General features: G+C 37.6%; 1 protein-coding gene across 1 annotated transcript in view; it reads right to left on the bottom strand.

The window, feature by feature from the left end:
- NFIB (nuclear factor I/B) overlaps positions 1–17,608 on the bottom strand; it is a 67,188-nt gene that overhangs the window by 29,172 nt on the left and 20,408 nt on the right. Inside the window, exons 5-6 of the mRNA XM_008945833.1 lie at positions 6,920–7,051; positions 4,264–4,448 (exon numbers count right to left, since the gene is read on the bottom strand). Of these exons, the coding sequence (XP_008944081.1) occupies positions 4,264–4,448; positions 6,920–7,051 (317 nt within the window). The remainder of the gene's footprint in view (positions 1–4,263; positions 4,449–6,919; positions 7,052–17,608) is intronic.

Here is a 17,608-nt window from a genome sequence, read left to right as displayed (position 1 = left end):
GAAGAGTGTGTGTATCTTTTACCGAACAAAAAATTGAATACCCCAATCAGTGAATACCCCAATCAATATTGAGAGGGAAATAAGTGGCCTCACCAGCTTTCAAGAGCAGCTCTTCTCAAGCAGTTCAGATATTTCTGTCTTCAAAGATAAAACCAATAAAAAGATAAAGCTGCAATCTAGTCCACATTGCAACACATTATGTTTTAACAGCCCCACAAATTTTAGTCAGTATGTGGAGAGCGATTCCGTTAGACTGTAGTATGCAAGTAAGTGTAAGACATTTTCTGTAAGAGGAAAAGGGTCCAATACTTAACTCCCCCAATCTGGAGGCAGTTTTACCATGCCACTGAAAACCACATAGTTCATCAAAATATCACAAATTTTGATTTAAGGTTACCTGTAAACTCTGCCCTTCATAATTCAAACTCCAAGGCCTTGGAAGATTGTCTAGTCCTGTTTGCTTGGTTCAGTCAGAAAAAAGAATATTCTCACTGATGCCAGGATGTTCTTCATCAGGATTCACCTTATCTGTTTCCCCCAACACTATTTCCTTCACCACACTTGCTGACCCTTCTTTTGCGTTTCAACACACCTTAATCAGGAAATTATTCCATTTAACTCAACAGGGCACTGAGTTTGGCTATTTAGGGTTTAACTTCAGCCACACAAGTGTTGTTATGTTTGGTGATTTGTTCAGGCTCATTGGAAGTCTGATTCTGATACTGTGTATTGATTCATACACTCCAATTATTAATGTATTTCAAGTCTGTGCAGATTTGTGTGTGTGTGCACATGTGTAGGCAAACAGAGAGGAGGTGTTATTTTCAAAGACTAAAAGATTCATCCATCTGGAATCGCCGGAAAAGAAAAATAGATATTCGAAATTTGTGGTAGGTTTGAAAACCATAATACACTGTAGATGGAGAAACACCGCAGGTTGGATTAGACACGTACTAATTGATTTAGTTTTTGTTGAAACTTACAGTAAGTAACCAGTATTGCTTTAACTTTGGAGAGATTAGCCCTCCATCATAATACAGATACATGCTCACACACACAATCTCACCCAGTTAACATCCATGCCTAGCTAAGAAGAAAAGTGCTGAAATAAGCATAACAAAAAGGGCTCAGCAGAATTACTTAATTAGCGGAAAGTACAGCAGTTCTCAAAACCTTGGGAACTTTTCAGACTAGTAGTTGGAGGCAAGTCCAGGTCTATATCTAACAAGGTCCATTTCTGTTCAGTATATTTGTTTACTTATTCTCCAGATCAAAAAGGGGATAAAAAGTAGATATGCATGAAACCAACAGCCACGGCTCTCTTTTGTTTAAGATCACCCATTGTTAATTCATTTTTCACTGCAGCCACAGGGCCTATTTGAACTTCGTGATTGTTCATCACACATAATTTGGAGTATTTAACATTATGTCAAGAAAATTGCTCACTGCTTCCCACCATGGAAAGCTATGGGAGCACTGTATCTTTAATTTTGCTTAAAGTATTCCACTGGATAGAAATGTCTCACTATAATCAGTGCAGCAGTAATGTAATTAATCTCAAAATTGCTGTGGGGAGTACAAGACATCTCAGTTGCTTGTCTTAACAATCTAAATTGGTGTATAATAGAAGGATGCTGGGGAGGAACAGTTCATTTTAGGTAAATGCTGTCAGGGTATCCATCCTTTCTATTTCTAAATCTGAAATTAAAACTATCATCATAGTTCTGCTTTTGAAATCCAAATGAGTATGTTTTGAGGTGGGAAAGTATAATTAAATTTGATGTGGTTTTCCTACGGATGCAGTTTTGCATTTTGTAATAATTAAATTTGTTTGAATAAAATTCATGTTTTATTTAGAAAAGAAAAACTGGTTTGGCTCAAAGCATGCCATTGTATCAGAACAATTCCCTTTTGTCACTGAAACTTCACAGACGGCTGCCGCTTCTTTTCCTAAGCAAAAAATTATTCTTGCTGGTTTGCTTTTTGTACAGCCATCCTTTAACTGTTTTATTTAGAGATATTTTGACTGGGCATGAAACTCCTCTAATGTGTGGTGTATCTCAGATATAAACTTTAAAAAATTAAATCTGAAAGAGATTACACTAATAACAGTGATAAAGTATAATAAACTGTGGAGAATGGCTGATGCAGATGCCTGGAATCTCTTCTTAGGAACTAAACTGGACATCAAATGAAATTAAAAACACCACCATAAGAGAAAAGTTATGAAAGGTGACAAAAACAGTAAACTGAGGCCAGTTTGGCCTGTTATTCCCTATGGTGCCACAACACATGAATAGGAAGTGCGTTCAGTTTGCTACTACTCTGGAGAAAAACCAAGAGAGTGAAATTATCTTTTAAGTCTAAAGTTTAACCTTTCAGCCACAGATAAGGGAAAAGAGTAAGACCTTTGTTGAGCAAAGACTTGAAAGCATTTCTCCTGCTCAGTTAATATATTCCTCAATGATATAAAATCACAAGACAGCACATTTGTCAATAGTCTGAAAGTCAGGTACTTCATTTAGATGTTATATTTTTTCAGCAGTGATCCAAAGCAGAACACCGAACAATTCAGAGAGATTATCACCTAATCTGCTCTTTTAATATATATAAGAAATCAAAATGTAAGTAAAACAAGCACCAAATAATTAAAGAAAGGCATAACAGTAAAGGCCTGATTTTAATTTGCATAATATTTCCCTTAATAGTGCCTAATTAAGACATCAGTTAAAAAAAAAAAAAAATCCAACAGAACTCTTAAGATTTTCCGCACTGAATTAACATTAAGGACTTTTAATGGATGTCTTAATTAGACCTTGTTATTCATGGAAATTTTACAGAAATTAAAATCAGGTCTTGCATGCAACATTCCCAGCTGAGTCTCAGCAAAAATGCTACATGGGACTGAAAGACTTTTAATCCATGCACAGATAGTAATTTGTATTCGAAAGCTGACATACTCCATTTTCACTTTTTCGTTTAATTTGCATTAATACTATAAGCAACAAAAATCACACAGTTAGGATTTCTCCCTTCAAGGTAAATTTTGATTTTATAGACCCACTTTTTTGTTTGTTTGTTTGTTTTAAATTCATAGAAAGTCATGAAGCTGGACCAGACCACTAGCCCATGGGGACAATAGCCACAAAGACATGAACAGCCCACAGGGGCTCTATCTGCTATTCCACATAGGAAGTTTGATTAAGCCTCAAGTTATGTTGCTGTTGCCCCTGAAACACATGTTTAAAAACCATTAAAAACATGTTTAAAAACCCAAACCAAAATGCCTCCACAGCAACCCCTTCATCCCTGATAAGACAGTCCTTCCAAAGGCACCTAACTCTTAGGCACAGGAAAACCTGACAGTTGTCTCTTGAGTTTACATTCCCAGGACTCTTCTAAAAAAACATGCTAAAGCACAGACTACAGGGCTCCACAAGAGCCTTTTAGACAAAGCATCAAAAATAAATAACAGCCTAAGCAGCAAAGATTACATTACATTGGCAGTGTGGAAATATTCCAAGTATTGACAGACCAAGTCTCAACCACAGTTTATCAAATAGTGAAGATCACATGCTAATGTTATGTGCTGATGCTATCACGGAAAGCAGTTCTGCACACAGTACTTCATTAATTACTTTGCTGATGAAAACCACGTTAATTTCCCATATCAGGCAGAAGTCTGAATCAGTGTAGCAGCCAGGAACTCATCTGGTACTGCATACAGGAATGAAAGGAAGAAAAAACAATTTTGTGGGTCTGTGATGTGCTTACTACAGGCACATCTGTGCAAAGAAATGTCAGGTGCCTACGAAACAGGGCAAGCATTACCTTGGCAGAGTTATTTTAATTGCTGGTCTATAAATATACCTGCACATCTGTGCATGTGCATGAATGAGTGCGTATGTATCAGCACATTTCTTGCTCCACCCTGCAGCAGAGGCTTCACCTCCATTGGCTCTGTGCAGCCACAGAGACACACAGCCTGCAGAAGGGTTGTGGGACTAAAATCTGCCCTGTTAGTGCTGCCAGGTCGCTCATTACAAGTATTTTTCTTGCACTTGACAGAGGAACAGCAAGTGGATATGACTAACCTGTACCATTTATTCAACCATGATGTACAGGAAAAGTTGCTGGATCGCTTGTATGCCAGCTCCCAGCTTGCTCTGAGACCAGAAACAGTGAGATACTGGTCTAGATGCCCTAGAAGACACACATTCCTCACAGGATTTCTTCTGGAGGGTTCGCATCGTTTTACAGTACCTGGCTAGTCTGTGGGCTGGACGGGTCGTAAGAAGGTACATAATTCTTCAGGGTATCCTGAGGGTTCAGGTGGGGAGGATATCTGATCGTTGGATGAGAGAAGTAGCTAGATGGGGCAGGAGGGAGAATAGCTTGTGCTGGAAATGGCAATGGTGAAGGTGGAGGTGGAGTTCTAGTTGAGATGACTGGAGAAGATAAAATAAAATTAAAATTACTTCGCGTCTTGTTTCTTCTAAAATTCTTCACCTCTGTGTTACAGCAAGAAAAATAAAGAGTCAGTTATAAATCAGTACATTGCAACCCTGCTTCATGGCATCTTTAAAGAAAAACTTACATGTTTTCCTCACATCATCCCAGGCAATGGAAAGTGCTACTCTTTCAAATTCATAAATACTGTATCTTATTTTGGTTTCATGGGTTATGCCATCATCAGATTAATTTTTTCTTTAAAGCAATCATTCTCTAGCACAGGAGACAATTCAATTATACAGTTTTCCCATACGCAGCCCAAATAAACAAAATAAATACTTTTTTTCAGTAAATAAAACCCACACTTTTATGCAGAGCACTCCAACAGAGAGCAAAGTCAGCAAGACCTACATAAAAATCAGTGATTCCTCACTGCATTGCACTGTACCTGCCTCATGTGGGACAGGGTAATAACTACCCACCAACAATGCCATGAATCTTAGCTGACCTTTGTGAAAAATACTAAGGAACATTCAACTCCAGGGCCTGGGAAACCCCTACATTTAATAAAAATTTCTCTGACAAAGAAAGAAAGTATCTACCCTATACATACTTTTCTTTTCATTCTCTTTCTTCCCAGACCCTACAAGCACACATTTCTCTATCTGTAGTATAGCCCATATGTCATGCCTAAACAACCAGCAATATCTTAAAGTGAAAGGAATGTGCAGAATGTTCTGCTGCTGCACAGTTCTCTATCTGGAAGTGGAGAGTGTTCTATCACACTGCACAACAATCTTCTACCCTTACTACGTATCTAGAAGGCACCTACTTGGCACCATATTAAAAAGGAGGTACTGAGTTCAATGGAAACGGAGAAGACAGTGCTTTTCTTTTCATTAGTAGGAGAGTACAAAATCAGGTCTGTATAAATAAGGTATTTTATAAACTGCTCACAGTTCTATAGTCTATCAGCATAAGTCCATCAATACTGCTTTTCTGGATCATCTCTCATATCTTTGAGGAGTTTTTTTTTAGGTTAATTTTCACATTACTTGCTATTTTTGAGCTGGGACCAAGTCATAGTTTGCCCGAGAAAAAAAAAAAAAACAGTAGGAATGTTACAAAATTGCCATACTTGGCAATCAAAACCTTGCAAATGTCAAAAATGTTGCTCACTGACATAATAAAACAGGCTACACAGATAGAAATCAGGTTTCATAGCAACTAAATAGTTAGTCTACAAATTAGGTTGTGACTGTCACCCAAATATATATCTACAAATTTTATACTAAAGCAAATTGTAAAGATCTACACACAAGCATAGGGCCAAAAATAATTATGGAAGCTTCTTTTCTGACAAGTTCATTTTAATTACAGCCCCACAAGTTCAGTTTAATCATAAAACACTGGTTACTGCTCTGACATGTGGGAGTTGTGCAAAACAAACACGAGTGAGCAGAAATCTATCCTTTCCATTTCACCAACCATCTTTGATGTGCTTGAGTGTTTGCTGATAGTGGGAACCTTACAGAGACCAGAATGAGACCGGGCTCACTTTCATAATATCCAGTAAGTAATATGTTAAGGGGAAAACAGTCCTTACACATAACTTGAAATCACGGAGAAATCACAAAGGAGGAACTTCTCACAGCAGAACTGCTTGTTAAAGAAAAGAAGAAAGAGTCCTCAAATCTGTTCTACTCCTCTAGTCACTCAGCTCTGCTCAAGAAATTAATCCCTTTATATGCAGTATATAAGGAGATGTGATGAGCTGCTGAGGGGAGACTTAACCATGTTCTCATCTAGAGAGCTGGGGGCACTCTCACTGTTTTAAACAGACCACAATGCTGAAATTTCCATGTCATTCCTCACAAACCCTCAAGATAACATGCATTCTGTCACATCTCAAGTGCCTCCTTCACACTTTAAATGAAGTTTTACTATGGATCTACTACAGAGTTCAGAAAATAGATTGAAAAATATTTATCAAGACTCTGCCTCTTTAGAAAGTGCATTCAAAAGAAGCACTGGTACTTATTTAATTGTGTAACATAGTGAACATGACTGCGACTTCTCTTGTGTACAAAATCCTCCCTACTACCTGTTCTTGTATTTAAATGCAACATAACCATAGCAACAATAAGAAGAATGGGTGTAAGTTCAAGGAGGAGAGATTGGGAGGATTTTTCCTCTGTCAGTTTCTTCACGTGATTTACAGTTTATTTTATTCTCTGGTTAATCCTAATTCCTTTCTGGTGACTTGCATCAGTCAGACTACCTGAACTGAGTTTAACGAGCATTCATCCAAGCATTCTCTAACTTCTTCCGCTTCTACTCTCATCAGCATTATAAATGGGATTAGACCTTTAAGAAAGTCTGCAGCAATGCATCACAATCTGATTGTAGGAAAGGAGAGCAGACCAAATAAATAAGGAGGTATTTCTTCCTCCTCCATAACTCTCACCACTGTGTGCAACTCCTGGGATTCCTGGGTGGTGGTGCTGGGGAAAAGTGCTCAGTCTTGGTGAAGAATCCTGGGGAGAAGTAGGACTAAACAAAGGCTTTTCAGGTTTCTTCATTGTAGGAGAAGACATATCTGCAATAGAAAAACAATGGAGAAGTTTACCTTGGAAGCCCGTCTTAGCACATATAATTTTGTAGACAAAATATTTATTTTTACTGTTCTTGCATAAATACTGCTTGGTGACCCAACCCCCTCAGGACCAATAAAGCAATTTTAAAATACTGCTTTCAAGCGTGAGAATGAATAATAATTCCCTTACTGGTCTTTCTCCTGCAAAAGAGAAACCACATTCCTTTCATACCAGACAAGCCAAACAGTGAAGAAATCAACATCTTCAGAACCTCCCTAGACACTTCTCACCTTCCCAAAAGATCATCAAATCATCTGCACCTTCAACAGTCACATAATCTTTATTGCATTTTTTTAATGGAACACCTACACTCAGGTGTGTAGGGTAAGTGCCATACACATGCTGGTTTATGGTATTTATTATTTTGTTATTTCACAGCCCATTACTTACCCTTCCCAAAATCATAGTGAAGCAATGTAACCTCCCTAAGAATAAAAGATACTTTAAATTCTCTATCTCATATTTTCCATGTTTCAGGTAGGGCCTTCCCACCTCTTCCTTCTAGTTTCCTTTCCAACAAAAACATCTCTTTAGAGCCCGCTGCATGAAGATAATGTACTTGCAGGGACAAAAGTATTATTTTCACCATGCAGGGTTACAAATATTGCATAAAAAATACTGTATTCTTTCCACAGGTTTAAATTAATTAAACAATATTTGTTGGATTTTGCACCAAATTACTTAAAAGTTAATTACAAAAATTTTATAGGACACACATCAGTATCGTAAGTGGGTTCCACCTCAAATCGATGGGATTAACTCATGTTTAAAGCAAAGGTAATTTTTTAAGTACTTCACTGTACTTGAAGCTGGCTTTCCTGCATGCAGCATGTTAGCCCTTAAGGTGATTTTATCACTTTTAATATTGGCACACATTCTGGCTATTCTGGAGCACATACAATTATCTTGGAAACCAAAGACAAACCCGCAAAATGTGAGTGCCTTACTAAGACCAAATTGGACCAGTGCTTTCTGGATTGGCTGGAGTTTAAGAGTGAGTTTTAACCCTGAAAGTCGTACTTAGAGCAGGACTCATCAAACTGAGAGAGGATTTATCCACTCTGCTCCATCCCACTGTCAACCCCTGCATAGGGACTGGCACCAGATCCAGAGGAGACTCTACCAGTGCCCCTCCACCATCCTTCTACAACTCCCTTACTCCAGTTTGGTTCCGATTACTAAGTGCTGATATCCCAGATGCCCTGCAAGGTTCACCTCTTCAAGGAGGCTGCTGAGGAAGGGTTCTATTCAGCAAAGCATTCGGCAAGGGTTGCTTTACAACAGAGAAATTCAGCACTCATTCAGTTTTAACAGATATCACAAAGGTTACCATATACCCTCTATTATACTGATCTGTTGCAATTTCTTTATTCAAACCATTGCGTGGTGACCAAGGTACTTATAGCATTCTTATAAAAACTTAGTGAATAAGTTGTTCTTGAGGAGTAAAATGGAGGAATATGTTGTTTCGCTGAATCTATCAGCAGATAGCAAAGACAAAATTGCCAAATGGTTACAGGGTTTTTTTTTTAATACATTCTCCTAAGTTAAGAAATTTTTTTAAATTGCAAGACTGCATTTTTTACATGGTCTTTTGCATAGGCAAACCATGATAAGAAAGCACATTAATTCTGGAATGATTTTCTAATGTTTCATTATGTTTTATTTTCTGCTCAAAAGACAGCCCTAGCTTCCTCATACAAGGCCCTAGTTCCACCAGAGCAAGCAAATTCACACACCTCCACAACAGCTGTAGGGTTTTATAAAAGCCCAGGACAAAATTAACTAGCTACTGTCTTTGTACCACGGTTCTGTGCATGCACAATCTCTGTCTCTGCAGCAATGCTGCAATTGTTACAATATGAGAAAAAAAAATACAAGTATGCATAATAGCTTTTAGACACAGTCTCCCACTACAGCACTTGGTTGTCACAGAACAGTGACCGAATACCTTGTTGACTACCACATATAGGCTATTGCAAAAGAGAGAATGCACAAGCAGTTTAATTTTATTCCAGATTAAAAGTACTGCACTTAAGTCTCTCTGAGGAAAAGAAATCATGTGATAGAAGTGGAAAATCTTTTCATTATATAAAATTCATACTCAACAACAGAACTCATGAAAGAAAGCTGCTCAGCTCCTGAAGGTACTGCGTGCATCAGCAGCTCTTATTTATGGAATGCAACAGAGATTTAATTTGATTGGTGACTGTTACTTCATTAAACAAGCAAAAGTTGTGTTTTTCAAAACAAAAATATTTCTGTTGCTCGAAAGTATGCTGCATGAAGTGCAATGCAATCAGTGTCCACTAACTCCCAGTGGCACCACTAATTTCAAAAGAACCTACTGAAAAGGAGACTGGTGAATATGATAGCCCTAGCACTTGCTTTTAAATTGTGTTATTTATTCCTGCTCCTACTTTACAGAAGTAAGAATTGTACTAAGCACATAGAAAACAGACAGCATAAAGTACAAAGCAAACACAATGAACCTCTCATACAAAACACCATTTCCTTATCGAGATAAATGCCACTGGTAGTCAGGAACAGAAAATTCAGCACTGTCATAAAAATACTCATTACCCACTAAAACAGCAACATTAACGTAGACTGCGCAGCACATCACCAGAAGTCTCTTTATATATAGCACAGGCAACTGTAAGAGTAACAGCTGATCAGCCACTTTGTTAAAACAATGCACTTGGTACTGCAAAGTAACTCAGATAGCCCCTTCGCCCCCCATCCCCCCAGCACCCGCAGCTCTCCCCGTGTGTCCCTGGCCATCAGAACGGAGCATTCATGCTCCTGCCACTGCCAAATAACAGATGCAGCCCACAGGGTAGACGGAACAATAACTGTTTGTATAGGAGGAGCCTCCGTCTCCTCCTCGACCAAGAGAGGAGGCTCAGAGCTTTAACAGAAAAAACACACAAGTTACATTTCTTTGGAGAGTTACCAGTTACAAAAACAAAAAAGGGAGGGGCGGAGCGGGGGGTTGTGAAAGGGGAGAATAAACCAGTTTTTCACTGTCTTTAATTTTAGTCCTAAGTAAAAGCTCATTAATTTTGCTCATTAAACAAAGCAGAATGAGTTAAAGTGACAGTGAGACTTCACATGATTTTACTAGTAGCTTCTACATAATAGAAAACACATATTTTTCTCATTTTAAAACATCTTATTTTTTCCACATCATGACATATAGTCTAGTAGCTGCACAGACCTTAGTTATATACTGATAATTACATAATGAATGAAAAACAGGGGACAGAAAAATAGGCCACTTGCTTTTATATTTGTGTCAAAGTTTCATGAATGAGATTCTAATATTCATTAATTTAAGAATGAAAATAAAACTGTTTCAAGTGTGGGTTACTTTTATACTTTTGGAAAAAAATGTTAAGTACAGATGAAAAACAGAAAGATGCCAAAAGCACTTGGATAAAGTTATCAAAAGGTCAACACTATTCAGATACCATGTCCTGTGCTGCCAATAATTTTCTTCAAATACAAAACCCAGGCTTTTTATTTTGTTTAGTTCTCAGTGCTGTTCCAAATCACTGTTGCCTGTATTCTCATACTGTCATGGAGACAGAGGACATATACACCCAAACAGGTGGCATGTTGCACATTTTAAAGCATCACATAAAAGAAAAAAAGGGCTTATGCAAATAAAAAGTTAGATCATCTCATCTCCCAAGGTAAACCTGTCTACACAGGAAGGCAGAAGAGCTGCTGTGAAGCATAGCGTATGTAGCCTACTCATCAGCAGCTTGCACAAATGGTGCTCCAGATGTATGGCTGTTCGAGACAGCCCAAGGCAACAATTTTGATCAATTCTAATGTGATAAAATGCTTCGGGGAAAGCGTGCAGAAACGTGTTTACGTCAGCCTTTAATTACACTGTTGTTCACTTCCAAAGAACCTTAGGAAACACTAATGAGACATGAGTTTTGGCAATTTCTTCATCAAAGCAAAGACCCTCTTCCTCAGTCTGAAGCAGCTTGTCATCCAGGCAGTTCCCTGGACAAAAGTCACCTTGGCACACCACTCAGCAAGCCACCTGTTAGAAGAACTCAGCTGGAATGAAGCCATGATCTAGGGCAGGTTCAAACATCTACCAGCCTTTTTCTGGACACCTGATCTGCTTTCTTGCTTACCACAACATGGCAAGCTTCTCCTTCTTGCTCATAAGACATGCTCATGAACAGAGGAAGAAGAAATCATATACAAATACCCAAACTCTTTTAATAAGCTTATTCTTTAATGCTTATTAATGTATTTTCTAGTGCTTAATTTCACACGTCTTTCTTTACAAGGTATGCTCCTGCAGACAATAACCTGTAAGGTTTTATTTACAGCTCATTCGTGTAGCACCTTCCACCTCCAAAGAAAGCAAAATAAAACAACATTCAGCTTACTGTATATGTGACTATAGTGAATGCAGGAAAGCTATGGAGTCTGTACCACCACTGTGAAGCTATGAGTCAACCTTTCATGTCACAGTTTCAGACAAAGTGTTCTATTCCCAAAAGCAGTACCTGGGATAGATTCTGCGGGTAGGATATACTACATATGTCACATCCAGCTGAGCCTCTCTCTATTGCTCCACCACAGCCAGTAGGTACACTTGTGTGAAGCACATGTGAAAACTTAAAGTAAAATTTTAAATTCAGATTGGCTAGCTGTATGATGATGATGAATCATGACACATCACCTTGGGTCCAGGAATAGCAGTTCTGTTTTACAGTTGTACCTGTGAAGAATGAGCAGAGCCACTCTGCACAGGCAGAGCCAGTACCACCAATTTTCAGATGTACTCAGTCTGATTTCCTTTCATGTTGCAAATGTTCTGTATTTCTCAATTTGTGTCTTAATAAGGTACTTAACACTGAATATTGACAGCTGAGTGTCTTTAAAGCACAACCACCTCTCATCTCCAAGAAAAAAGCTTTCTTATATATGTACTAAAGACTTGAAGCTGGAGCAGGATGGAAGTCAAGAATCCTGATAATCAAGATATTTTGTTTATCTTCATCATAAAAAAAGGAATGGTGGCATATTTGTGTGAATAAAGAGAGAAAGACAAATGTGTCTGAATACCATGGTGTCTGAGATACTCGATGCCTTCAACGGTGAAAGACTTGCTAGGATTCCTATTCAGTATCAGGCTGAGATCAGGCTTTGCAACTAGCTCTCCCATTCTCCAGATCTGTGCCTTAGTCATTGACCTGTGGTGTCTTATTCCTCCTCACTGTAAGTTTTTTACTGGACCAGAAATAAGCCCTCCTAAAAAATTATTTATTTCCATGAAAAGGTCAGTTCTTATCATCAATGTTTTCCTGAGCAGAAAATCAACAAATTATAGCAAATAAAATCATGATTAGTTCTGTTCCATGACTTTCCGAGACATGAATAGCAATTCTCAGCATGAAGGCTTTTTGTACTCACTTTTGAGAGAAATAGTGAGGTCTTAACTGAAGATGCATATGCATGTTGCTTAGCAGCTGAGTGTTCTGAACTTGAGGAAGAGTCAGTGTTGCATGTTGTCATGTTTAAAAAAACTGATTTCAGTTTTTGTTTTGCTTCTGTGTCCAGTGTTGAAAAGCATTTTATATATGGAGATTTTATACTAGAGTGGAATATTTCATTGCACAAAGATTTAGTGACATCCCATCTTCAACTCAGCTTACTTAGCACCAATGTTATTTTCACAGGCACACCTCTGATATTGCACAACCTAGTCTACCAGACTGTGGCACTGGTTTTCCTATCAGGAGCCGTGCCCAGGACTAATCAAACACTGTTGTGCAGTTTTGTCATTTCACAAGAGAGAAACTATTTCAATGTATTACCTTTTGTGATTTGTAGTGAATAATCTAACAGGAACTAGACTAGAACTTCTTCCAATCCTATTGTCAGTACTGCAAGTTGACGAGTAGAACATCACAACAATATTGCAATTCAGAAAAACAATGGCAAAAGAAGAGTAAATTTCCTACAACAGCAACAGAATTGTTTCCTTGTTCATTTTCTATTAATCTTTTCTAATAAATTACACTATTTTCTTTTGCATTGCTCAATAAGTATTAATATACATAAGAGAAGAAAATGATGCAACAACTTCCAGACAACTGGAAGAAGAGTGTCAGAAACCTTTAGACAAACTAAACAGGTCATCCTTCTCAGCCTTACACACAAACAAACTCACAGAATACTGTACTCCATTTCCAGCAGTTATGTTAGACGGAATGTATTAGCCTTGATGTTTTTCTTTTCCTAAATAGAAAGGGGTTTGGACAGAAAATAGAAGCACTGTAATAACCTGCCCTTATATCTTCCAGCATTCTGGGGATACAGGGGTGGGGTGTGGAAAAACCAGGCAAGTCTCTACACAAACGAGTTGTAGGATGCTTTTTGTTAACGTGTGACTAACTTTAAAAGTTGGACAACCAAATCTTTTCATTACATTACTGATTATCTTACTTTTTAAGGACTGAAAGCAAAACAATACAGTACAGCTCCTGTTAAAATTATAAACACTAACTTTTGAAAAACAGGATTCTGGGGCATGACTATTTAAGTTAGAGTAATTGGGAAAGCTGCATACACACTTCCTAAAATTAAGTGGTTTTGTTTTGTTTTTTAATTTTTCAGTTTTAACAAAAGGCAGTCTATAAAACAGAAGAAAAGCAAATATATGATGGTCAAATTAGAGCATTAAAATCAAATATATACCCATCAAAAGCATCCACATCCCAAAGTAATTTCAAAAAATGTTTAACAGTAGAAGAGGACATACAGACCTAATCCCATGACTGTTGTTTGACAGTGTCATATGGCATGTTAAGTAATTAATTGCCACACTAAAAATACTACTGCTATTTAAATTTACATCTATTCTTACTAAGATTAGGCAGAAACTGTGGCACACTATTCTGCAAGAATAGTGGGCAGCAATTCTTGATTCTCATCCTCCAAACTCACCTTGCCATTCCTCATTAGAAAGTAACAGTAAACCTGCCAGAAAAGGTTCATAATCAGTATGCTATGTTATCATACCTGCACTGTTTCTTGTGGGAGAAAAATGCTTTTTTTTTTAACTCCCATGCCTTGATCTGCTGGCACAATGCTGACCAGCCTTCCTCACCATGTGTGCCTCATACCAGAAGGATTGTCCAGCTGTGAGACTCCTGAAGACACAGGTGCCAGCACAGAGACCATGGGAAGCTGGGGTGTTGCTGTTAGAGCAAGGTGAGAGTGTTCCCAGCAGCTCCAGCCCACAGAGACCAGCAGCAAAGTGCCAGACTTCACCTCTGCAGCCTCTCCTGCCTCGCTTCTTCCCACAATTTCAGACTCAGTTTATCCAACCACCTCTTTATCAGCCCAGACCATCAGATCTCATGTGGGAAGTACTTAGAACTCAGAACTCAGTGGGGTGGCTAAGTGTTAAACACAGAGCAGGCACTGGAAGAAATGAGGCTGGCTTTGGACACAGAGGGTAAAAATCATGAGACCAAAAATACAATACTGCTCCCACAAAGAGTGTACTACAACATATATCTACTGCCATTGACAAACCCACGTGAGGCTCCAAGTACACTGCACTGCCATACATAACCCTTAAGCAGTTACAGTGTACTTTGGGAATTAGCGGCTTTTATATTTGACTTTACACTTCACAGACAGAATGGGCCATTTCATCATCTATGAATCATTGCTATAAGATGTGATTCCAGTAGAAAGCTGTGATCAAAGAGCATTATGGGAGACTGTGAGAAAATCTAATTAAAAATCCAAGCAAATGATAAAGACTTTATAGTATATTTTAGTCATTTATTGAATTATCCTACAGAAAGTCATTGAGACTCCAAGGAAAAATGCACAGCTATAACACCTCATTAATGCTGAGAATCCAAGGAACTTGGCTAGAAAATGAAATCGATATTGCAACCTTAACTGCAAAAATCAGAAAAGTATTCCTAATTTCTAATGCAATAAGATTAATGACACATTTAAGATAAAACAATGTAAGGGAAGTTGTTGATTTAGAAGCATCTAGGCTATGGCGTCTCCTTTTTATTACTATTATAGTCTATACTGGTAACAGAGTGAGGATGGTCAAATAGATGTGCTAAATTAATTTAGTTGTAGATCCATCTGGGGAACGGTTTTGAACTGAGATAAAATCATTAATTCACACTGACATATACTAGTTTTATCAAGTTTGATACAGGTGGTATGAGAGAAGTTTAAAAAAGAAATTAAGAACCTTTTAAAACGTTTCTATGTATACAGCACAGAAACAAAGACTCTATCAATGAAGACAAAAAGCAGAGGTGCCTAAAAAAAGATACAGTATGTTGGCTAAATTGATTTTTTTCCATCTAATGGACATACCATAACTGGAAAAAATTGTCAGTGCAGACACCTATGATTCATGAGGTCCTAAATACCTATTGTTTTGGTAACTGAAGATACTCAGCACCACATCATTTAGATCATCCAGAATAATGCTTAACCTACAATTTCTAACAGGGACTGATCAATTTCAAATATACTAATGAAATCCTTTATTCAGCAATGCTGCAATAGGACAATCACACATAATAGCTCCTGAGCCAAATTTTGCATTAAGACATTAATTTCATCACTGATTTCCATCAAATGATGTCTAGAGTTGCTATCAAGGAAAAGGACATTGCCATATTATAAAGTCCATCACAAAGTTCTATGCATACAAGAAAAAATACCTTTTTGCACTTACATTTTTCCCTGACATATATGGGAGATGCATATGCTAGCCCTGAGTGTATTCAACTAACTAATGACACATGGACAACACCAAGGAGTAGGCCTTGCCATAATATATTATTCAAAATAAAAGACAAAGAACCTATAATGAGATATTTTACAGTGACTTTATTGAGCAAAACAACCATTCCCAGGAACACAAGAAAGCAAACTATTTTGTATGCTTCTTAGTATAACTCTTACTGTATTGGACTTTCTGTCTATATTTCTAAGCGTTTTGTTATTCTTCATTCATTCAGAAACTGAAGTGTGCACGGGCTGAAGGAAAAGTCAGGTCTTTGTTCTGCCCAGAGTACAAATTTCTTCATAAGCTACTCTGAAGATACTTATGAACAAGTTGTAAATCAGTCTAAAGCTATTCTAAATACAGAAAAGAAGAAAAAAAAAAAAAAAAAAAAAAAAAAAAAACCAACACAGATATAATCTCTGTTGCTTTATTTTTTGAGAGAGTGTAAACATCATTCTCACCCAGTAATGAAGAATGAAAATTTTCTTGATGTACAAGCAACTTTACTCTTTTCAAGATAATGCGTTTGGTGTCCTGTTCATGGATTTTTTTTTCTCTTTCTCTGCTTTTTAATTAAATAAACATTTGAAAGCTAGTGCCTTTCAAGTGCTAAGGATAAGAAAGCACTTTGCATCTTTATGAAAGTACTGTTTAACTTATTTTACGTACCAGCAGTTTTTCTTGTAAAAGTGCCACTGTGGAAACCAAAAGTAAACCAACTCCCTATTGATTTTAAATTTCTTTTAACTATTATGGCAGAACTACTGATTTTTAACAAGTAGACATAAAGCCTGTTTATTGAACATTACCAACATCTTGTTCTGTAACCAGGAGGAAAGAGACGAACCTGACTTGAGGTCTCCCAGGTGAGCCCTCCTTGCTAACATTATCATTTTTTACTGTGATGCCACTTTCAGCATCACAGCAGCCAACAGGCTAAGAGAAGCCATGGCTAAAAATCTTCTCCAGAAATACACTTTGAAAAGTCATTCTTGGTGAAAAGTACCTCTCGCTTTACAAATACGAAGTTTAAAAAAATTTATCAGGTGGCAGCACTTGACTACTGTGCAGAGATTATACTGGTTAAAACAGAAAATTCAGATAGATACATAAGGTGTGTATGGGTACATATATATATGAAGGGTATGTGTATTTGTGTGTATACATTGATTAAAAATTATTTTAAAATATTAAAAAATACAAAGGCAGATGTAACAGAAGTTACTAACAAGATATAAATTGCTTTAAAACATGCTTTGACATACAAAGATTTTGAGAACTTAGATTGAGACAAAAACAGAGAAATTCATTTAACAGATGTTCATCAGAGAAAGCCTTTGTAAGATGAATTCATCTGTTAGATGGAGACTACGAGTTTCTAATGCATTAACCTTCAGAAGGAGCCCCAGGAGCTGGAAAAAATCCTGAACTCTGTCCAACACAGGACACCAAAAAGCCAAGGTGATCTGTCACTGTTCTCAGCTCCTGGACCACATTAACTACTTCCTCTTTCAGGTCCCTCACTTCAGAAATGAGAACATCCATCTTTGACGGTCCATGAGAAGAACGTGCAAGAAGGAAAGAGCCATCAGGAAGGACCTCAATGGGGAAGGAGTGTCCAGTGGGTGGGGAGAAAGCAAAAGGGGACAAGTGTCCAGAAGAGGGGTATCCAACAAAGGGG

The sequence above is a fragment of the Merops nubicus genome, unplaced genomic scaffold, assembly GCF_000691845.1.
Source record: "Merops nubicus isolate BGI_N331 unplaced genomic scaffold, ASM69184v1 scaffold12900, whole genome shotgun sequence".
Lineage (NCBI taxonomy): Eukaryota > Metazoa > Chordata > Aves > Coraciiformes > Meropidae > Merops > Merops nubicus.
Note: the sequence above shows the minus strand (reverse complement) of the source record. Positions and strands in the feature narration are given on the sequence as shown.